Source organism: Gnatocerus cornutus, chromosome 9, assembly GCF_029298725.1.
Source record: "Gnatocerus cornutus isolate USDA-ARS CGAHR chromosome 9, icGnaCorn1.1, whole genome shotgun sequence".
Lineage (NCBI taxonomy): Eukaryota > Metazoa > Arthropoda > Insecta > Coleoptera > Tenebrionidae > Gnatocerus > Gnatocerus cornutus.
Genome location: NC_142241.1, coordinates 5,141,751 through 5,165,418, shown reverse-complemented (window position 1 = coordinate 5,165,418; position 23,668 = coordinate 5,141,751). Strand labels below are relative to the sequence as shown.

Sequence of the window (23,668 nt, the reverse complement as noted above, 5' to 3'; positions counted from 1 at the left end):
AATCCCAGATTTGACGACAAATATAAAAAAAAAATTAAGATTTCGCGACCTCGGTTACAAAATTCAAAATGGACTTTTAGGCCGATGATATGTGAGACCGAATTCTTAGCAACAAAAACGAACGATGAGGAAAACCGCATTTTCCGGAATTTTCCAGGCCCGATATCTCAGGAATTAGAACAAACAGAAAGAAGAGATTTCCACCATCATTTTTTGCGTGTCCTCTTAGCTTTTTTATAATCATTTGAATTTTGAAATCGAAAAAAAAATCGGCCAATTCGAAAATCAAAAAATTTTCTCTAAAAGTTCTGCTTTCCAATCGTAGAAGGTTTTGAAAAAATACTTGTCAATTTCAAAAAAAGATGTGCTGCAAACTGTTTAAAAGTAAGTAAAATCTGCAGGCAATTCTAAATTGATGAGTCCCTTTTCTAGCGTTACACCTTTTCCTGCCTTCAACCTTTTTAGCCGGTAAGTTATTGAGCATCTATAATTGTCATCTTCTAAATTAATTTCAGTTGTTGCACAAACTGTGGATATAATGAACTGGTAAATGCATTTATAAAATTCCAATAGTACTACTTAATATAACTTTAGTGAAGGACCAGGCGCCAGTAAACCCCTTTCTTACCCATTCATGATAAGACCCGACTGGAAAAACGAAAAGGAAAAAAAATTAGTATTCAAATATGATTGGTCCTACCAATTAACAGACTTTGTAAGTCCAACTAATCACACAAACTTGAACTAATTAATTTTTGAAGAATGGAAATGATGTCGATATTTCTCAATACTTGGACAAGATGTCCCCGGACACGCTCCAACTTGAATTTAGACCCTTCGCTTTAGCCCCGTCACAAGTGAAAACTTACACTGTAACAATTCGCTCAAAACGTAAACCCAAAGTTCGGGTTGGACCGATATCTCTTCTCCCAAACGGAGTTAAAACGTGTAAGATATACATACTTCCAAGCTTTCCTGTTTTGATAATTTCCGGTGGATTGGAACGACGTGTACCGCCAAATGACGACATTGTAGTAAGTGGAGAATCATCGTTTGATCCGAATTTCATGGATCGGAGAAGCAACACCCTGAGGTTTAACTGGATTTGCCACCATACATCAAAGATTTGCGCAAAAAAACCGTTTTCAACCGAACCAAAGTTCACGTTTCCGGGGGAATTAGTGGCTCCTGGAGATACCATTATTTTCGAAATGCAGGTTACATTGAATCACACAAAGTTATATTTTAACCATAAGGAAGTATCTATAAAGAAGAATCAAACCATCGAAGTTAAAAAAATGACGGCGGTTATTGAGCTGAAGTAAGCTTGTAGTTCTGTTATCTTATTCTAACGATTTGATTTAGTTGCATTAGAAATTGCGTTCCCCTTTTTCAATATCCGTACTACACTGAACCAACTGTATTCGGAGTTTCTTGTATCGAACACTGCAAAGGACTACAAAGTGAAGACTACGAATGGACTGTACGATATTTAAATAAAAATCTTACACTAGACTACGATTATTCGAAAGGAAGTTATAAAAGGAAAGGAACAATTTTTGAAATCCCCGGAAGCACCTTGAAAACTAAAACACCATACGTCGTTTCGGTTTCACTCAAAGGTTCAACGGGTATCGAAGGCTACACATCGGAAAAAGTATTTTTCCTTAAAGAAGCCCCAGATGTAAAAGACTGTAAACTGATTCCCGACAGGGGAAACACGCTCAAGACGAAATTTCAGTTCACATGTACCCAAAACCCACCAGGTGAAGGATTCAATTATCAAGTTTTCGCAATAAACAAGAACGACCCCGATGAAATGGAATGTATAATCTACGGACATTTTCCGGAAGTGATGTCACAGATCTTTAATTTACCCGCTTCCAAAAGCTGGAATTACGTGGCAAGATCCCAGGCATTTGACACACCTGCAATTGAAGTACCAATGATAGCAAACGTAGTCGCGTTTGTAGCAAACAAAACAACAGAAGAAGCCATAGAAGTTATTGATGAGCTGTATAATAACACGGAGAAGATCTCCAGCAACGATCCGGTGGTAAAACAAGAAGGTTTGGGCACGTTGAGAACTCTAGCGGACGAACTTAAAGAAATGGAAATAAAAGACGAGAGAATGATAGAGTTTATTGAAGAAATCAAAATGAAAATCGGGATCGATGTGCTAAATGTTGGTCCTTCACTTGTTGATTGTTTTTAAATGAACTTTTTTTAGACACCAATTAGAACCCTAGGAGATGTTACATCCCTTACCGACTCCGTGGCAAAGATACAAGAACTCGGTCTGAGGTCGCATCCGTTGTTACAAAAAATAACAACATCAGTCTGTAAAAAAATGGGGGAACATGCACTGCACATCTTGCAGAAAGTTGAGTCTCCCGTTAACTTGCTAGAAGACGGCAAGAAAGTCACCGCGTAAGCATCTCTAACCACGTCACCACTTTTTATTTTCGTGCAGATCTCTTGCGAGGTGTATCGAAAGTAGCTCTCATCCTTACCCCGAGATTAATCAACCAATAACGGTGAATATCACCACACCAGTCCCGTCTTTGAAGGTACCAGTTCTAGAGGAGCATTACGAAAATTACGAAGACTTTGATGAAAAACACTACGAAAATCTTGACAATGTGAGTATGAGACTGTTGGTACAACAACATTAATGGATTTAGCTGAAAGAAGCGACGTTCAACGTCATAAATGTGAGCACTACCGCTGCAAAAATGACGGCTTTGACTGCAGTGGTCGGAGAAGACAACTTAAAAAAAAACAAGCAAAGCGAATCACTGACCGCTAAGAACATTGGAAACGAACTTTTCAAGACAGTTTTTAGTTTGGATGGAGTTACCATTCTTCCATCGGAGGATTTCAAAGACGACGACCACAGCTATGATATTTTGGTACTTCTTTTTTGCACTCTTTCTCGATACTGGTTTGATTCCAGGTTGTGAGTTACAAACAAGATATTATGTGGTGGAACCCTCAAAAGGTGAAAGTCGCCACAAATATAATCGTATGCCAATTTTGGCACTCGACCTGCAAAGATCGCGTCCTGGGGTTCGACCATCCCGTTAACTTCTTCATAGGGGTGAAGACAAATCTTTTGATTAACGAGGTATTCAGCGGTTATTCTATAAGTGTCACGCCGAACTACGCGACGATGAACCCATCCGATCTAAACTACGAAATTAGAGCTCATCGCATATTTTTACCACCGCACCAAAATCTTCATATTTACATCCGAAATTTAACGGATGGTGATGCGCTTGATGTAAAATGGAGTTTTCAAATTTCCAGTCTTTTAGATGAGTGTTTCAGGTGGTGTTCGCTACAAACGAATTTCCTACAATCGAGCATTTTAAAAAAAGTGTCACTGTTACAAAAGACAACGTACCATCCTTGACGTTTCTGAATGAGTATGAGTACCCCATTTTCGTCTTTTTTGGGGTTTTGGTTAACAAAACCTTACATAGTCAAGTGACTTATAAAATCAACACGATTGTAAGGTTCTGCATAAAATGGCTACATTTAAACAGCTCGTGGGTGCACACTTGTCGGGTTCGTTATTTTTTGTTAATCCTGTACATGAATTAGTGTTATTTTCCAGCCCGGGAAATCCGGGAATGAATCCGCCATTCACTGCGAGTGCCAGGAAGTAAACACTATCGCCGGTTACATCCAAAGCATCCCTTCGCCTCCACAACAAGTTACAAGAGCAAACATACAATTAGAACTACAATCCTGTTATATCATATTTATAACATTAGCCACAACTCTCGCAATCTTCTATCTCTTAATCCTTTGGACACTAAAACAAGAAGTGAGTCAATCATCAATCGAAAACTTCTGACTCTCTTTTAGGATCCCGTGTACTTCTTAGCAGACAACGAACGACAAGATCTCTTCGCTTACGTGATAGTCGTAAACACAGGATTCTGTTTCAGATCAGGCACTACTTCTAACATCACGATTAGGCTAACAGGAGATAAAAAAATCAGCGAAGTTTGTGTTGACTTGTTTTTGTGGTTATAATCTTCGGGTTTTACAGCCGCATGTTTTAAATTATCCTGATCCTAAGCTACGATTGTTACAACAGTTCGGAAACAACAGGTTTGTACTATCCAGCTCGAATCACCTAGGAGAGATCAAAGAAATTGAGTTGTGGTCTGATCTAGTTGGACCGTCTCCGTCTTGGTAAAAATTCCACTCAATCAAATGGAGGTAACCGTTTTGTAGGTACTGTAGAGACGTTACTGTTTACGACATGCAGCTGAGAAAAGAGTGGTACTTTAACGTGCAAAAAAGTCTATCAATAAAAAAGAGCAATCCTTATGTAGTCGTAAAACAGACGGTTATTAGACAAGAGGAACAGCCTGAAGAAACAATATCAAATAAAAGGATTCTCTTCTTCCAAATTTTACACTTCCCGAAGCTTGCATTTTACAATTTTGTGTGTGCGCGAATTTTTCCTCACGCTTCCTTTCTTAAAATTAAACCTCCCAAATCGAGAATGTCCTGCAGGAAGCTTCGTTCCTGCTTAGGTTCAATGTCCTTTTCTTTAGCGTACCACACTTGGTCGATTTGGCAAAACGAAAGAAACTTTCCACGCTCTAAAAAACTGGGAGTTATGTTATCGACGGTTTTGACGACATTTCTTGCCGTTATGATTGTTCTTGGATTACCACGCCTGGAGTTACGAGATGGGATAGATGAAAATAATTTGAACGACTTGTCAAAGAATAAACTTGTTTTGGTTGCTTTTCTGACTTCATTTGTCACTTTTCTGGTTCATTTCCTTCTTGCGTGGTGCTTTCGGTACGAAGAGATTAATTAAAGTTGATTTTAACTGGCACTTGCAGGTTGCGCTACACTTTGGGTCTTCACAAACGAAGTTTTCTTATCCCACCGGCGTGTAACTTAGCTTGCTGGTCCGACTCAACATCGAAATTCCCACTTTAAAAGTCTTTTTCAGTGCGACTATATTAATTTTTATTACGATTTCCACATCTCTTTTGATGTTTTATGGGTTTTGGGAACCCCATACCACCAGTATGGCCTGGCTCTTCACGTCTCTTTCAGCTTTAGCGTTTGGAGTCTTCGTCCATGAAAGTCTTTTTCTCCTCATCCAAAGTAACCTCTTCGTATTCAGACAAGTGAGTCGTTTCCCACTTTAAACCCAACACTAAGACAGTCTTAGTTCGAGAACTTCAGAGAAAAATTCAACGCAATTTACAGGTCCGTAGAAATCCAGAGAAATTTCCTGTACCAAGTCTTTGGAAAATACCTCCTGAGGCCTTATTTCACGCATTTGCACCGACCACTGAGCCGGAAACAAATCAAGGTTTGTTTTTTTCTGAAACTATGCAGTTAGTTTTGGTGTTTTCTAGAGAAAAATGCAGCATTTATCACACCGCTTCCAAGTCATTGCCGATTTCGAAGACCTAGTCATGTTTAGTATCTATCTTGTAGTGCTTTTCGTCGTAATCTGGGTAGATAAAGACAGTGGCATCATCCATGGGAAAACCGAAATGGTGGAAATGGTCGAAGGCGTTCACACCAGAACTCGACAATTTTCAGACTCCGCCACAATGGACGAGTAAATCTCTCTTAAATTAGCGTCTGAAACCACAGGATTGTTTTCAGTTTGTACCTTTACCTCAATGAAACTCTCATCCCAACCACTCAACCCACCCACTGGTACGCCAAATACGTCATCCCACACCCAGCGATTATGGTCGATGTGGTCGACAAGTTCCTCGGAGTGGTCAGATTAAGACAACACAGACTGGTACATAAACTTTGTACCGTTCCAGACTCTATGGCGTTCTTGAATATTTCATGCAATCCGGAGTTCTCTTTGCGATATGCAGAGACCAAATCGTTTGGGTACAACTGGGGAAATTTCTCTCGGTATATAAAATTTGACCGAATGGAATCTATCTGGAAATTCACTAGTCAGATGGAAACAAAGACATTTCCCGCGTTCGGTGTGTATTCTTTTCTCCACTATTTTTCTCATTTTTCCTTAGGTGAATTCGCGACGTACTCTGGAGGCGGCTACATCGCCTATTTAGGCCGCACCCTGTACAACTCCCTCATGAATTTCCGAAAGATATTAACACATTTGTGGGTCAACGCAAAGACCAGAGTCGTCTTCATCGAGTTTTTATCGTACAACGTTGACTACAATGTTTTTAGCTCTGTTGTCTTGCGATTCGAACAGAGTGCAAGTGGATATGTGCACAACAATATACAGGTACTCTTATTTTGTTGTTCTTCTTCTGAGAGATTTTCTAGGTGTATACAGCGCGACTTCTCTTCGCCAAAAACGAACTCCAGCACATTTCCTTGGTGTTTTTCGGCCTTTTCTTGGTTTGGGTCGGAATGTTATTCTTCAAACAATCCGTCGGAATCATAAGAAATTTCAGACATTTTTATAAAGACCGGTGGATGGTTGTCGACACCTTCATCATTTTAATAAGTTTCGCCGTCATTGCTTCGACTATAGCAAGAGAATACATCGTGGGAATCTATCTGAATCAGTTGGAGGAAAAGAAACACAACGAATTTTTAAGTTATGCACATCTTTTCTACGTTGCGGATCTTCTAACATTTGTTGGAGCTCTCTTAGTGTGCGTTTCAACAATTCGACTGTGGAAATTTCTTCGTTTTGCGTTTCTCTTTCGTGTTTTGGAACATACTGTATCTCTTGCCATCGAAAAAATCTGCATGACAGTTGCAAGTTATTGTATTATTCTAACAGCTACAGCAATTTCCCTCGTATACTTGATCGGAGACGAGTTCGAGAGAATTAGTACTGTGAAAAAAGCGGCAAGTCTTTTACTACGAATGACGCTAAGAGCCGCCGACATGAAACTTGCTGATTATTTACCGTACGGAGGAATTGTGTTCAAACTAATCGTATACAGTGTGTCTCTAAAAATGGCCGTCTGTCTTATAATCTCCAACATCGTCTCGGCGTACTTTGACGCCCAGTTAGAGTTTTCGAGCGAGTTAGAGGTATACAACATAAAACACTTCATTCAAGAAAAAATTGCATACTACCCCAAGTGGCTGAAATACAAATACGGAAGACTGTATGGAGGACAATCCGAAAAATACAAAGTCAGCCCAAAATCCGACAAGTTCCTCTATAGTACCAGTATGTCGATCGCGACCAAAAAAATTCACGTAATGAAATTCATGGTGCAACGATTAATAAAAAATCTGAAGAAAAAGAAGCGAGAGCTGTCAAAATCTGATGTTCTTTTGATGCTTGCAATTTGCGACTTACATTTAGAAAGAGAAAAGTTCGATGAAGTCGATGTGTTTTTCAAAGGTTGCAAAAAAGGCGGAAGCGTGAAATTAGTACCGGAAAATGATATTGAAAAGATCGCAAATTTCATCAATTTGATGCTGAATGAATTCACGGGAGCGGCGGCAATGGAGGAGTCTCCAAGCAAAACCAAAATAACTAATGAAGAGAAACGGTGTTTCAGAGAAGCTGAAAAGACGGGCAAGTGTTTGAAGAAGTGTAATTTGCGTTTGAAGTTGTTGTTGTTTAAGATAAGACGAGCTGAAGCACTAGCTCGTCGAGTTCTCGTTTAAGTTGTGTTTGAATAAAACATTTCGTTAAGTAGTTAGTTTCTTTGGATCATAAATCTCATCATAATTCATGTTAAAAATACCGGAAACGATTCACCTCTTCAGAGCTAAAACACCGAAAAAAATCCACGCGGTGTTACATAACCGTAAAATTCATTGAAGTGATGTTACCAACTTCTTTTAGAAACCGATTAATACCACCACGGAATAAACTGAAGCAGGCCCCCGACATAACTTTCCAAGTGAAAGTGGTAGGAGTAATTTTTACCGGTGTTAACAGTAACAAGTTTCTGTTTTAGTTGATCTTCAAACTGTAAAAACACAATGTGCTGTGCGCTTTAAACTATAAACAAGATGATTATTTTAAATTATTTATTATTAGTGTTAGTTTTAAATGGTCAGTTTAATTGTGACGCCCAAATCATGTTGCAAAAAACACGATTCCGAAGACTCAACAATCCATCAGGGTTTAAACTGAAACAAAGGTTACAAGAAAAATTGAATCAGTATAGACAACGATCGATCCAAACAATTTGTTATGGTAGGTGAAAACGAGAGTTTATGTTAATTAGAATGAAAAAAAATAATAATAAGTGTTGCGACAAGTGCTATTTGAACGATGCTTTTCAGAGTGCGACAAACAGGATGTTACAAAAATTTTGTCACAGAGAAAATTTTCCTTTTGTCAAAAAGCGGAACTGTTACATAAAAGATGAATTACTAACTCCAAACATCCACTTCCGGTCAAAGTATCTTGTGAAAGTAATTTTTTACAGATGTCGTCGGCTGCTTCGAACTGCCTCATAAAAGATCGCCGCTACAGAAAGTCCCTCAAGACCCACAAATGCTGAACACGAAATTCTTTTTATTTACCCGAAAAAACAATTTCTCGAACCCTGAAATTGTAAGTTATAACGAAGGAAAGACGCTCGAAAATTCGACTTTTAATTCATCATTACCGTTGAAAATGATCATCCATGGTTATATGGGGAAATGGAACGATGTAGGGCAACTCGTCGGAGCTAACACTTATTTGAAAATTGTGAGTATTTCAAAGGGAAAAGTGAAGTAACCTTGGGTTAGTTACCACGAATGCGTTCTCTGATTTTTCTGAAAGAATCGATGTTAAGGTCGGTTAAAACAGAACGAAAAATTTGGTTTTAAGACACTTTCCTAACCTAAATACAACGAAGTAGGGTCTATTAGCGTCTATTTATTCGTTCAATGAGCAAATACCTTTATTATGTAACGATTGACGAACGTTTACTTAATTAAATGTTTGCTGTTACAACAATCCAAAGTTTACGATTGACTTTTACGAAAAAGACACGACAAGAAAGACAACAATGTGCAAGATATTTTTTATAGACCCACTTTCTAGTCATCATTTTTATTAAAATATTTTCCGCATTTTTCAGGCATGTAAATCACTGATCATACCAACTTATCACTTTCACTATTACAGCGGGCGATTGGAGAAAAACACGAATCGATGAATGAGATTTTTTTATTTGGTATTGACATTAGCTTGATGTTTACAAATGAGGAGTTATTTTTCGAACTTATAAATGCATTTCATAAATTTTGACAAAGGGTTAATTAAAACGACAATTTGTTCAACTTTGTTCAAATTTACTTCAACTATTTTGGCAGAAGAGGGTAACACAATCTTTTTGCAAGAAGTTTTTCACTGAATAAAAAATACACATTATTATATTTATCCAAAATGATCCCAACTTTACATCAAACTCAGTGTCAGTCAAAATAGGATTTATTGAGTTTTCAAAAATAACTCCTCAAATACTCCTATCATTCAAAGCAAATATTGGATTTTGAGATCTGTTGGTAGCTCTGCGTACTTCAATACACGTTTCTTTGACAATTTGATGTTTAACATTATTGACAATCCTGCCAACATGGGTAAAACTACAAGGCCTACTTATTGCCGCAATTCGATTTTTTCCTAAACTCGTCCTTTGAAATTAGAACGACAACACATTATCGTCTATTCGAAACCACTTGACGCCGCTACTTTGCATATAATTTCATCCACAATTATGCAATTTAGCAGTACAACATTCAAAATACCAACCATGAAGGTTAAACACGCACATATTGACAAAGAATTGGTACAAATTTCGTAAAATCTGTCGATGAACATTTGTCGCGATTTTATATGTATTCTTGCAAATTCAAGGCCCAACCTCTGACCCTTATTAAATAAGACTTTCGTAATGATCTGTGGATTTAATGAAGAAAGTGGGTAATAAGGTTCCATTACTTCAATTAAGCTTAGTTATCCTAGGTCAGTTATATTACCTAACGGATTAATCACGAAGTCAAATTTTATTAAATTAGTTGTGTAACTATATAATTATAATTACAGTACGACTGCAATATGATGTTGATGGACTGGAGCGTGGGCGCCAAAGGCCCCCAGTATACGATGGCGGCGGCGAATACAGAAGTCGTCGGACGTCAACTCGGAATTTTATTGTTAAGAATGATAAACAAAGGGTTGAAACCTGACGACATCCATTTGTTGGGTTTTTCTCTAGGAGCACATGTCGCTGGGAGTGCGTCAGAGGTTTTGAAGAAAAAAGGACACTTGATTGGCAGGATAACGGGATTAGATGCCGCGAGTCCTTTATTTAGGTCCAATCACTTGAAGGAACAACACAAGAAGTTGGACAAAGCTGATGCCCGCCTGGTGGATGTTATTCACACCGATTCCAGTCCGGTAAGGGAGATTTTATGAAAGATAAGTATTTATTGGTGGTCGTAGTCGTTTACTGATGGATTTGGATTGTGGCAACCCATTGGACATGTTGACTTCTTCCCGAATGGTGGACAGGAGCAACCTGGATGCACCGACACTCGGCAATCGGTGGTCGTTACACATTTTGGTAAGGAAACAAAAAAACAGACCTACAAAAAAGTTGATAAAATGGGCAAAAAGTCCTCCCCGGCGGGGAATCGAACCCCGGTCTCCCGCGTGACAGGCGGGGATACTTACCACTATACTACCGAGGATGATGGTCATACTATTTCATACACAGAGTGTTCAACAACATAAACATCAGACAACAAAAATTAAAAAAAAATATATAAAATAAAGATCGATGGTGATTCAATTGGCACTATAAAAATAATGTTAAATAACTGAAATCTGGAAGAAAAAAAATCCTCCCCGGCGGGGAATCGAACCCCGGTCTCCCGCGTGACAGGCGGGGATACTAACCACTATACTACCGAGGACTGTGTTCGACATCCTTCTTGATACAAAACCCAAACGGCTAAATCCTTTTTTTCTAGATAAAACATTAACTCGAGATGTTGCCTGTAGCCACATTCGCGCCTGGCGCCTCTTCCAAGAAACCCTCCTCAACAAAGCCGCCAAAACCGAAAACAGTTGTTCATTCACCGCCTTCAGTTGTCCTGGAGGACTCAAATCCTTCGAGCGAGGGTTCTGTTTCCCTCACTTACCCAATCCAAACAGTTCCCTGGCTTCTCTTTCAAATTACCGCAGTGATATAGGACGATTCGGAGAGGATATCAAAGGAGAAGGAGTCATGTTTTTCGTTACTCGAGCCACCTCACCGTATTGCGGTATTTCCCACCCCCAATTGTAGCAAATAAATGTGATTTATTCCAGGCACGCAAGTACAAGCTTCTATTCATGTTTCACCGAAAACTGGAGCCATTAAAGGGCTTTTGATGCTGAAATTGAAGTATCCGGATCACAATCTGTCGTTCCACATTGAATGCGAGTAAGTTAATTACAAATTAGAATAGAAAAAGTCGTAATTTCACGTTGCAGCTCCGATGATTTTATTCTAACCGGAACTGTAATGAGCGGTTTAAGTGTTGCTGACTATGGAACTCTCTCCGCCAATGTTACAACGATTGAAGCGACTATGAAATTTATCGATCTGGAGTACGAAGAAGAGAATAACAATACATATGTTCCTCCAGTTTACGTCGATAAAATCGTTATTAGGGACATGTACAGCAACTCGTAAGTTTTTTGTAACAAAGAAACGTAAATTAAGTAATAACGTTTTTTAGGTGGCAGTTCTGCAAAAAAGATACACTCATAAATGATCCAGTAAAGTTAAATAACGAATTCACGATTGCACTTGCAAGAAATAGTTGCATTTAGTGAACCCATTACATAAATGAACCAAATTGTGATAGTACATTTTACTTGTTTTGTTATAGAAAACTAAAAAAAGAAACAATGTCCTTTTGTAGTTAATTTCAAATAAACTAATAATTCGAAGTACGAATACGATTCAAGGTCCTCATGCTAAAAAAACTTATGTAAAAACTGTTCTGGAATTCCCTTTTTTATTCATCCTTTCTTTCTGCTTTACACTTCTTTTTCTAGGAATCAAAAGGGATAAAAACTTCTCAGGATTTAAAAGTTCAGGAATTAAACCTATGACTGCCAACTTCTTACAGATTTCAGTCTTGAGGTCATTAAAATATGGAAACAGGAGTTTCTGGAACAGAGGAGTTTTAGTGATTTCCAATAAAGTTATCACTTCCACCAAAAAATTTCTTTATTTTGAAAATCGCTTCTCAACCTTTTAGTATCTTACAAATCTTTATTTTAGGTGTAGTACAACATTCTTATCAACCATTTATAAATAAAAATACCTACAAGATGTAAACTGAAAGAAACTCAGAGTATAGAAAGTTACCTTTAATTAACTTATTCATATTCCATGCCTTGTCCATTTTGGTAACCTAAGAAAAGAGTAAGTTTCTTATTGTACTTTTGTTACTAATTACCATTCACACCCTCTTGACCAGGTATCTGACCAGATTGTAGGATTTTCTGCAGGCGCTCCACCTCTTCCAGAGAACCTGCTTTGTTGATTGCATCTCTGATTTTAGCAACTTCTTCATCAGTAAGTCCTGAAACAAATTTATTACAATCTAAATAAAAAGTTGATTATGACCACCTTTGCTTTTGGCGATATTGTTAGCAGCGCCACCAGGGACAAATGTCTTGGCTCTTTTCCCGATTTCCTTCCTAATCTCTTTACCCTTCTTACTCTTAAACAAAGTTTTTGCTTCTTCTCTCTCCTTCATGGAAATCTTACGAAAGTCGAGGAGCCTTAACTGTGGTAATTTGTACACTAAATATAGTCTATAATGAGGTTTTGATGTAATGGGATTATGCAGCAAACTTAATGAAGTCAACTTTTCTAAAGTGCTGAGAGGCTCAATATCACTCAACTCCTCCACTTGATTTCCTGTCAAAACTAGACATTCCAAGTTGGGGATGTATTCCTCGAGGTGTTCCCCAATGCGTCTAAAATACAGTCAGAGTCCACAGCGTCCCCAAAGACAACCAACTTACACAATCCTGTTGTTATTGAACAAGAGACATTTCAAGCGTTTCAGATACGGAAAACCATCCAATTTCCTCACGTCATTATCGGAGAAGTCTATAGTATCAAACTGATCACCGGTAGCCCCTAAATTCTCGACCTCTGGGATTCTATAACCTAGGAAAAAAACGACGTAACCTCACTTCTTGACAGCGTTAGTGCGTACCTCGTAGGTCCAATTCCCGATCCTTCACTGGGTTTATATACTGCATGGAATTCTGAATAATTTCGGCTGTTAGTTTCACCATTTTCGTGCATGTAGCTCACAAAAACTGTATAAACAAAAAACACGATTTTCTTGTAAACTGAGCTGTCGATAATGCAGGGTTTTTTTCGTAACTTCAAAAGCAAGTGGCCACGATAGAGGGCGCCACCACTATTTGGCGCAATTTTAAAAAATCAAACAATGAGTTTATTGTTCTCAGTTCCGGGTTGGCGCAAAAAATCTGCAAACAAAATTAATGATGCCTTTTGTAATTGCGTGTTTGCCAAAAAAAACAGATAAAAGAACCATGGTGCGATAATCTCTGTTTGAAATTTCGGAGATTCCTTTTTCGTCATTACAACAATGGTATTCTCAAGACAGGCATTGTGAACATTTTTTCAGCAAAGAAGTTGAATTAATTCATTGACGTCAGTAGTCCCTTGTTTACTGGAGAGGTCGTTTTGAGCGGAATTAAAAAATTGAAAGTTTTCCAAATGGTTTTTTCCAACTTGTGTTAATTGCCGTATTTTTCAATAACCAGAGGCACATAATTGTATTGGAACTATCTGCGTCTTTTATTATTTATCGACGCAAACAAAAACAGTCATAAAAAGTAATTACTGCCTTCTAGAACATCATCCTAAGTAAAAATGTAGGTAGACCTGAACTTTGTCTTCAAACAGTCTCTGGAAGAAGATACAATTACATAATGCCACCCACATAAAGAACGCAATTGCTGTTCTCGCCTTGTTTACTTATGCAAATTTAAATAAAAGTGCGAGCACTGGCTGCTCAGATAACTGTCGTACTGTAAATTGCCTAATTTAGCTATATTCGTACATTAAGTCGTCACCTTGTCCATATACAGTGGCATTAATACCATCACAATAAAGTTTCGTAAAACCGGAAATGATTTGAAGATATCTCATTACCCCACGATAACCACTTTTAATTGTAATTGGTTAACGGAGACACGAAACAGACCTTATCAAGAGAAACTCGCCATTTCCTCCAAGTCAGTCTCGGCGACTATGTAAAAAATTTGTTAAAAAGGCTACGAGTTATGCGTGGTCAACTTCCGCTCAGAATATCCTTAACGCAAGGACTTCCTCCGAGTTGAATTCCATGTTTATGGAAGGTGCATCACGAATCAATTCATATTCATATTGCGGCAAAAAGAAATCGAAAATTTCAGGTCACTTTCAGACCAAGACAATGTTGTTGCGTTCTACGCTTTTCTTTCTGAAGAAACCCGTCATTTTGTAATTCATTTTATTTGAGAATTTCTGTGGGAACCGAGTCTAAAGATTCAATATAATTCATAATTATATTTGACCTCTCGTGCCCAATTATAAAATCGGAAGCGGGCTCTGTTTTACGGAAATATCATCCACTGTCAATGCTTGGCGGAGTCCTTCAAAATACTTTCCAGTAATTTTATACATGCCAGGAGTGAGTTATGGCGAAATAGTGGTGCAGCCAGAGGGGATACTAGTTTGTCGGCAAAAGTCAATGTTTCCAATTTAAAGTCGACAGTGAAAACTTTATTAATTAAACCGCATATATTTAATATCGAAAATTTATGAAATTAGAGAGACGAAAACTAAACATGTGGGAGCAGGAAAACAATTCTGGTCTACTCTGCTTCTTCAATATCTTCACATTTATCTCTTGTTCTATTTACTATTGTGCTTGAAGGTATTGGAACAATAATAGTGAATTTGTTCTAGTCTCTATAATTCTTTCCCTAGATTTTAATCACAAGTTCTAGTTTAACTCATTTTTTTGATTTCTTCTTGATAAGTTTTGCATTACTATTGTTATAAAATTGCGATTGAAATAAACTTACCGATTTATTTTACGAAACTGCAAAACTGTAGAGCGTAAGACTCAAATTTAAAAAAAAAATAATTTTAAGAAGAAGCAAAAATTTTCAACATACAGGTGTCCGGAAAGTGGCGCACCACCAGAGTACCACAAAATGTTAAAAAAAATTACAGACTCTGTTTTCGCAGGAGGACTAAAAGAAAATTTGTAAAATGGCAACATTGCAGAACTGTAACCCCCATAATTTAAATTTCCAATATTCAAAGCCATAGTAACGTTGCTGTTCTATTGTTGGCGTTAGTCAGATCGGCTCATGAAAGAGCAATGTAACTATGGTTTCATGTGAACGATGCCACACTGATGGAGATTGTTGATTCAAAAATCTTGTTAACAGTTTTCAGGCATTTCTTACAAGATTTTTCTGATTTTTTTGCACCATGTCTTTGAGCAAAATGTCCTTTAGGTAACAAATTCATTTGAACGTAAAATTATTGCACAGAAATCGTTAATTTTCGCATCAAACTTTGCCTCTTCAATCCATCATATCTCGAAAAATTGAAGACATGGATTTTTTTAGCATTTTTCCGATGATCTATGGCATTGTTCGATGATACAGTTTCACGGTGGTGCGCGACTTACCGGACACTCTGTATTACCCTTTATTGAAATATGTTATTTTGTTTTTACTGCTGTAGCAATGAAATTTGGGAAAACTACTGATTCTGAGTGGTTTATTAACTTACCAATTTACCAATTACCAATTTGCAAACTTGTAAAGCAAAAAACACAATTTTATAAATAAGGCTGAGGAAAAATCTTCGTGAAGGTTCACTAAAAATTTGTAATTTGGGTAATTTTAGTGCTACAGCAATGAAATTTGGCTAAATTACTCTTTCTGAGTCATATATTGAGTCCACCAATTTGCAAAATTGTAGAGCAAAGGACACAAATTTTATAAATGTTAATGTTTGAGACAAAGCAAAAATGTTCGATAGCCTTCGCTAAATTCGTTATTTTGGTAATTTTAGTGATACAGCTATGAAGTTTGAGGAAGTTGAAGTTTTTGAGTGAAGTATTAACTCTACCAAATTACAAAATTGTAGAGCAAAAGACACACATTTTAGAAATATTAATTTTTAAAGCAGAGCAAAAAATTTCAGATCTCCTTGACTAAAATTCATAGTTTTGGTAATTTTTGTGCTACGACTATAAAATTTGGAAAATTTCTTTTAATCGTGTATCAAATTTACCAAATTGCAAAATTGTAGAGCAAAAGACAGAAATTTTAACCATTTTAATTTTTAAGCCGAAGCAAAAATTTCAGATAAGTTCCTACCCTCGACTAAAATTTATAGTTTTGGTAATATTTATGCTACGGTTATAAAATTAAGAGGATTTATTTTTTCGGGGTCGTGTATTAACTCTACTAAATTCCAAAATTGTAGAACAAAAGATACAAATTTTATAAATTTTAATGTTTATGAACTTTTTGATATAACAAGCGGAATTCCCGAGTATTCCACTTTTTTCTTTAAAGGTAGCGTTACTCATTTCTGCTTCCTTTTTTGCTCGCTGCATTTTCTGATCATCCAATTCATCGCTTCCACACTGAATAATTTACCTCCACGTGATAAGGGCCTTCGTCCACACGTGTTCTCTGACGTCTTTGTACCACAATTGCGTCAAATGTCTGAAAAAAAATGCATTTAAAGAAATACAATGTCATCCGGTCCTGGAAGTCGTCGAACAGGAAACTCATCTCACTATCGTACTCATACTCATACCATGAATCAGCAAATTATCGAAGATGCATCTCATGGAAAATTATCACTTTTATCTCGTTTTGCTAGTTTTTCCGAAGAAACGCGTAGGTTTACGCTACGTAGTTTACAGTCCACAATCTTCCGAAAAGCATAAATCCGATCAGCATTCATGCAGAAGGTCGTCTTGAGCAGACCATTAACCTGCTAAGGTCACAAAGTATTGGGGTAACCTATGTAGGTTTCCGCTGTGGTTTATAGAAAGTGAGCTAGGTTCCGGAAACAAACAAACTCGTGGGCGAAAAAAAACAGCGAAAAAGTTCATGTTGAATAAACAATCGTGAAGTTGCATAATTTTCTAGCTTCCGAGAGCTAATAGCAACAAACGCTGTTGGTGATGGAACATTTAATTTAAATATGTAATTAGTTACAACTTTTTTGCAATTACCACAAAAAAGAATTAACGTAATATTTTGAGACAAAAGACTTGCGTCAAGACTAAAAAAACTTCATTGTTCTCAAATTTACATTCATCCTTAATAATAGCGTAGACCAATAAATTGTTTATCTTCATCTTTGGGTTCAGAAAACGGGAAATGAGACCCACGCGTGTGAATTTTTTGCCGCTAGAATTGGGAAAAACGCTGCATTTGAATTGCAAAATTCGATGAATTTTTGGACTAAAGGCACACTTCATAATTTGTTTAAACAACGTTGAGTAACAGTGTTAAGTAATAACAGAAAGGAGACAAATTTACCGTATTCCTAATTGTCATGTTTACCTACACACGCTTCCGTTACTTTTTGTAAATAATAATTTCAACTCATTACTGACTACTGAATGGCCTTGACTAATTTCAAAATTTTCAAATTGCCAAATCCGATAAGGTCAGTGACTAGAGTTTACAAAATCTGTGACCGTGATCTTGAACTGAAATTTTCGGAAAGCTACATTTCCGATTCCTTACATAACTCGACTAATTTTTTTGAAATAACTTGAGATTTAATTAGTTAAATCTGTGCCAACGCTGTGTTTATTTCAGTCATATTGTTTGCAACCAAATCAAGGGGGTCCACTTCTTACCTAACAAATGCCGTGCGCTGGTGATGGTAATTGGAAAATTTTCAACGTATTACAAATACCTAGTTCGAGGTTATCATCAAATCAGCGTTTGAGGGTAAAGTCCGTTGGTCCCAAATCGGGGTGTATTGATGGCCACCAGTAAACAATAAGCTTGAGCAACCCTTTGCATAATTCTGTTTGTTTAGACTTGCTAAAGATAAAAACCTGATGAATTTTTGACGTAGTGGTAATGACTATTCAAACTTTAATTGAGGCCACTGAATTGAGCAATGAAAACGAAACCAGTTCTTAAATCGCTATCTCATTGTTAGATGAACATAAAGATGATTGGAAATTAATAGGACATATTATTGCCCAAACATTCAATACCGCAATACGAAAGTGACGACTTTTCACGCTGTTGTCACCAGAAAAAAAGTTAAAAGTGTGTATGTAAACATACATTATGTAAGTTCATGTAAGTTAATTGGTGACTACCTGTTTAAACTTGACTTTACAAACAAATATTCGACGGTAAATACAATGGCATATTATTAAAATGTAAGACTAATCAGAATTAGAAACACAAATTTGTTTAATACGTTCTCGGAAATAAAAGACAAATGTTTGAAATTCCGGTGATTTGCTACTAATTTATTAATTAAATCTGCGCACAATTATGCAAGAAATTAAAGTAGATACATATTTTCACGGTATAGACTAAATATTGTATAATATTTTAAATAACTTTTAGGCGAAATTAGAATATTGCCGGTATCTGATAACACGTTTCGGAATGTGTCAAAAATGTTATAGATCAACCATTTAAGTACGTCTTGTAGAATATTTAAAACTTTCTAAAACCAAAAATATTCCAGAATAATTTATTAAGTTTAAACTAATTCAGGTCTCCGGCGAGCGTCTAACCAAAATGTTAGAAGAATGGATATAAAAAATATTCACGAGAAAGTTGCATGTTGCATTAAAATGACGAAAATCTCGGACACTTTAAGAATGAATCTTGGGACGGAATTGGCTTTTTTACACATATCTAAAGCACGCTTTACAGTAATCATCAATCAATTTGCAAAATTTCGCCTATCCAAGACTATAATTTAATATTCTGGTCAGCAATGAACCTGGACACTGACCCGTTCTAATCTCTGCTCCGATCAACATTATCTTCCACGATATAAACAAAATAAGATTCTTCTCACATCTCGTGTATTTTTAGACGACACCTCAAACTAATAAATAATGTTTTTTACAAAATATTCAACACTAGGTAAAAAGCACAGCGTATTTTCCGCTGTTGTCAACAAAATTTTAATTGAATGAACTCTGGTTGTTTACTCTGCATACATAAAACAATTCCAATTGACTTGTTTTAGCCCCATTGTTCGTAAATTGTTCCCATAGACAATTATATACCTATCTGGCAATTAATTACACGTGTAATGATGAGTTTGGAAAATTTTATCTTCTGTTTACAAATAGGATGCGGTCGAAGAAGACATTCCCAGAACGTCATTGTTTAATAATATACAAACCATTGAAGGACAATGGCCCTAACTCTAAATATCCGTGTTTGGAAATTATTATAAATTACCATCATTTACAAGCAATCTAACGTTCTAGAAGGAGTTATTGAACGCTTGCACTTTTAATTAAACGGTTTTCAGTTATGTTATTATGATTACATGGTAATGTAATTTACGGACTATTCAACGAGTCAGTAGGTCGCCAAGAAAGGTTTCCTTTCAGTCTTTGGTCATTGCTTACAATTATTTAATTTGCATTAGCTTGATTGAGTTGAGAAAATGTTGACCATGAGCCGAACCGACTTGCCCCATGGTGAAATTAAAAAAGTTGACTGGTTTCCTGTTTTTCTTTTCTCCGGTTTTTCATGTTGGTAATGACAGTAATAAGTCTTGATTTTTTCAGCACCGAAATAGATTTATTTACCTACATCATAAATTAAAAAATATAATTTCAATAACAGCGAGAAAAACGATGGCAAACACGCATCTTTTTATCTGTCGTAGTGTCAGAGATAGGAATGGAGCACCGAAAATTCAGGGTTACGCTTTTTCCACTTCCCATCGCAACGAAAATTGACCATGAAAATCGAAGATTAACATATCAAATATCGATTTATACCAAATATTTAAATTTGATGTTAAAGTTTCGTCTAATCAGATCCCAAAAAACTGCTTATTCTGAAAGAATCTACGCACATCTAGTTAACATACACGTGTCAAAATCCTTGATTTTTTTTTAAATCTCCGAATCAGTTTTTTGGAATCTCACTTTGCAAACAGATTAAAAATTTGAGAGAGGAACCTTGAAAATCAACAAATACTAGCATCTTTAAACTATAACAGTTACAGCAGAGAATCACAGAATATAAACAAGTCACGGTTAGCGGAAAGTTTAAATTTCAGCAGGTGCTTTCACTCAATCTAATTAATAGCCCAATGATACTTGGGCAATTCGGGTAAAAATACCTAAATTGTAAATCAATGTCGACCGGAAACTTATCAATTATCATTTATTAAGCACAAAGGTTATTGGAATTATAGAAAGCTGAAGTTTGGGAATAAAATAAAAGAATGGGTCATACCCACATTGTTGACCGAGATAGAAGGAATTAATTTATGATGAGTTATTGGACTTTTATGTTTCTATTAGAGCTGTAAATTAAATTGACGGAATAAAAATTCAAACATCCTAAAATGGGGAAAATAGCAATTGTTGATGTTGTGAACATGCAGCCGAGGGCGATATCCTTTACCATAGATCTGGGTATTTCCACACAAGGTGAATCTTAATTTGTCGACAAAAAGTTGCTTTATTGTAAATAAGGGGACGGTCAAAACAAGAATAATAATTATTGGCGAATACTTGCACTGGCCGTCATTTATTTGTTTGTGATTAATGAGAGTAATAAACAAAAATTTACGTTACTTTTCCATTGTTTTTTGAATGAGCCATAAGCGATTATGATCGAACTTATTTATGGCCTTTGGTCAAAACCATAATAATTGTAAATTGATGTTCATATAACTATAATTTATGTAGTCATAAACTATAGTAAAGTTTTAATTGAGTCAATTTGCACATTTTTTTCCTCTTCAAAAATAACTCCTTGAAAAAAGTTTGTCCTTCTAATTTCCCAATATTGTATTTCCTTGGAATAAAACGGTAAACTTAAAAATCCTGAGTCGCTCTTTTCAATGAAAAATATTTCTGACCAATTTTGCTTTTTGAAATTACGTCTATTTTTCCAAATTACGGCAAAAATTCGTACAAAGATCGTAAACTTTAAAAAAATTTGTATTCTTTTTTCAAAAATTCGACTTATCATTAAAAATAAAAAAAAAATAACTTTGAAAACTGCGTTCAAAGCCTAAATGTGTTTCTACAATATTTTGCAGCCAAGTGATTTTTTACAATTTTATAGTAGATATATAAAAAACATTCAAAATAGCAATAAGGCAATAACAAATACCAGCAGGCGGTTCGACTTTCCATATTTTTTTGAGTCAAAAAAATATGTAAATTTATGACTGTAGAATCTATCATAACATAACAAACGATGATTTAAATACACATAAAAATATAATTAAATTTTTACTGCTTCAATTCTCGGTACTTTTTTCTTACACGTTCAATATTATTTATTAGTATTACAAGTTTACACTGCCAACTTTGGTTTCCTTATTGACAAAGCAGCAACAATTTAACAGCTGCGAACTTCATCGTTGACCAAATTGCAAAATGTGCAAATCTCAATTGCCAATGCAGAAAATTACAAAAGGACAAGAAAACGCTTTTATCATTCTTTCTTTATCGATGTATAAATGAAGTTACCTCGATGTCATGTAAAATTTTCAACTAACAAGAAAACCACAGAATCATTTTGTCAATAAAACGTGAGCAATTATCATTTTTAGCGAATTGCGGAATGTGCATGGCACTCCTATTCGTTATTTGTTCTGACGACAAAAAGGAGTTGAACTTGAACTTGATTTTTGTAGCGTGGAACGCACGGGAATTCCCCGGGGAAACTGACAAAAAGTGTTAATTATGATAGCAGTAGATCGGATTTTAAACGTGATTTCATTTTGTAAACAATTTTCCCTTATGTAACGGCGTCTTTTATTAGATTGATTGGGAGTTATAAATTGGTAAAAAAGCCGCAAGAATTTATTCAGCGTTTATTTTTACACCTGACGCAGAAATGGAGACTTCAATGATGCGTCAAGAATTCATTCACCGATCACAAGACTAAAAAAAAAGAGATTGAATCTAATTATGTAGCTGGGATTTCAAAGTTTTTGCTAGTAATTGACTTAACAATCTTCCGTGGAAATTCCCTTAAATTTCTGTTGAAAACAAGTGTCTTTTAACTAATTTCGGAAATTTTTGTGGATAACTTATCAGTGTAATAATTGTACAAGCGAGAAGAGTATAAGTGTAAAATAATGATCAATGATAAAAATGTCAACATAATAAAAGTTACAAGGTGAGAATCACTTCAAAGTTCAACATAACAAAAAATTCGCCAAAAATGGGACCTGAGAATTACGCCGCAAAAAAATACAAAAAAATGCGGAAGAGTCTGGCACAGTCTGAAGGTTATAAATGTCTTCTCTTTATGGTGCTAGCACCATCTCAAACTTCCCCATTGGATGGTGCCGATAAGATTTATACGACAATAAATAAATTATCAAAAAAATTAGACCAATTACGCCCCCAATACATAATTGTTTATTTTGTGAAAGTTGTAAAGATTATCCATGTTGTTTTGGTCAAAACAGACACAATCCGTGTCATCGGGTCAAACATGTGGTCAGAAAAAAATAGGAATATTACAGAACTAGATGAAAGTAAAATTGTGCTTTCTTAACTAAAATTTTCCACGCCGTATTTATTAGTCTGTCATTAACCGTTAAATCAGTCAAATAGTTCTGTTATGAAAAACATTTTTTTCGCCTATAACGCAACTTTTGCTAACAGTAAAATAAAGGGTCCGCTATAATCGACACAAATTTGAAGTTTCCTCCCCGAAACCGCCACCATTTCAAGCCAAAACCGCTACCTTTTTAAGCGTTCAACCAAACTTAACTCCTTCTAAAGATAGATTAGAAAGTGAGAGTACTTAAAGTACTGCCAAGTTCATACTGAAGCTAACAATTAATCATTGCGCGCCCTTTCACAACCACAAATTCCAATGAAAATTCCGATACCGTATAACGAGTTTCGCTACCCAGTCCGAAAACCACTTTTTTTGCTGCACACAAAAATAAACCATTTTTGTTATCAAAAGAGAATAGAAATACCTAGTTGAAAATACTTTAGAATCGTAAAAATATTATCAGTAAGTGCTTTGCAACTATGTAGTTAAAGAATAATAATTACTTTGAAGCAAAAGGTTTTTTGCGCAACTTCTAAATTTGTATTCACGAGTCCTTGAAAAAATTCACTCATTGATTTTTTTGGGCAGTTTTTTGATGATTTTTAAATTGCATAATGATTTAAAACCAGTTTCTTAAATTCTGAGAAAACGTCAGAAACTCAAGTTTCGGAATCTTAGAAATCTCAAACTTTTGACTTCTAAATTTTACATTCCTCAACGGCGACATCATTTCTAATAGCAGAGCCCGTTTCTAAATTTCTAAATTTTAGAGCCACTTAGTGCTCTGATAAACTTCTGTTCAAATTTTCGATAAAAAATGTTTAAAGAACCTCTGAGAACTCTGAGGAGTCTAGAAAGAAGCTCCAGAACAAT

General features: G+C 36.0%; 3 protein-coding genes and 2 non-coding genes across 5 annotated transcripts; 2 read left to right on the top strand and 3 right to left on the bottom strand.

The window, feature by feature from the left end:
* Positions 1 to 362: 362 nt before the first annotated feature.
* LOC148168041 (polycystin family receptor for egg jelly-like) lies at positions 363 to 7,620 on the top strand. The gene is made up of 22 exons (XM_088046161.1): positions 363 to 384; positions 433 to 468; positions 516 to 546; positions 595 to 715; positions 762 to 1,321; positions 1,366 to 2,185; positions 2,231 to 2,430; positions 2,474 to 2,642; positions 2,685 to 2,912; positions 2,957 to 3,283; positions 3,331 to 3,570; positions 3,620 to 3,832; positions 3,874 to 4,014; positions 4,061 to 4,206; positions 4,249 to 4,827; positions 4,872 to 4,940; positions 4,985 to 5,153; positions 5,210 to 5,353; positions 5,400 to 5,608; positions 5,656 to 5,999; positions 6,042 to 6,268; positions 6,310 to 7,620. The coding sequence occupies exons 1-22, from the start codon at positions 363 to 365 to the stop codon at positions 7,618 to 7,620; spliced, it is 6,306 nt and encodes a 2,101-aa protein (XP_087902287.1).
* Positions 7,621 to 7,920: 300 nt separating this feature from the next.
* LOC148168038 (pancreatic triacylglycerol lipase-like) lies at positions 7,921 to 11,902 on the top strand. The gene is made up of 8 exons (XM_088046006.1): positions 7,921 to 8,158; positions 8,394 to 8,659; positions 10,004 to 10,357; positions 10,403 to 10,523; positions 10,933 to 11,226; positions 11,273 to 11,387; positions 11,438 to 11,635; positions 11,686 to 11,902. The coding sequence occupies exons 1-8, from the start codon at positions 7,972 to 7,974 to the stop codon at positions 11,777 to 11,779; spliced, it is 1,629 nt and encodes a 542-aa protein (XP_087902132.1). The 5' UTR covers positions 7,921 to 7,971; the 3' UTR covers positions 11,780 to 11,902.
* Positions 10,579 to 10,650, bottom strand: TRNAD-GUC (transfer RNA aspartic acid (anticodon GUC)). The gene has a single exon. It is a non-coding gene; the product is annotated as a tRNA-Asp (tRNA).
* Positions 10,804 to 10,875, bottom strand: TRNAD-GUC (transfer RNA aspartic acid (anticodon GUC)). Its single transcript has one exon. It is a non-coding gene; the product is annotated as a tRNA-Asp (tRNA).
* Positions 11,903 to 12,207: 305 nt separating the features above from the next.
* On the bottom strand, positions 12,208 to 13,372 carry U2A (small nuclear ribonucleoprotein polypeptide A'-like U2A). The gene is made up of 5 exons (XM_088046005.1): positions 13,186 to 13,372; positions 12,989 to 13,136; positions 12,588 to 12,940; positions 12,415 to 12,540; positions 12,208 to 12,369 (listed from the first exon to the last, which is right to left on the bottom strand). The coding sequence occupies exons 1-5, from the start codon at positions 13,265 to 13,267 to the stop codon at positions 12,335 to 12,337; spliced, it is 744 nt and encodes a 247-aa protein (XP_087902131.1). The 5' UTR covers positions 13,268 to 13,372; the 3' UTR covers positions 12,208 to 12,334.
* Positions 13,373 to 23,668: the final 10,296 nt, after the last annotated feature.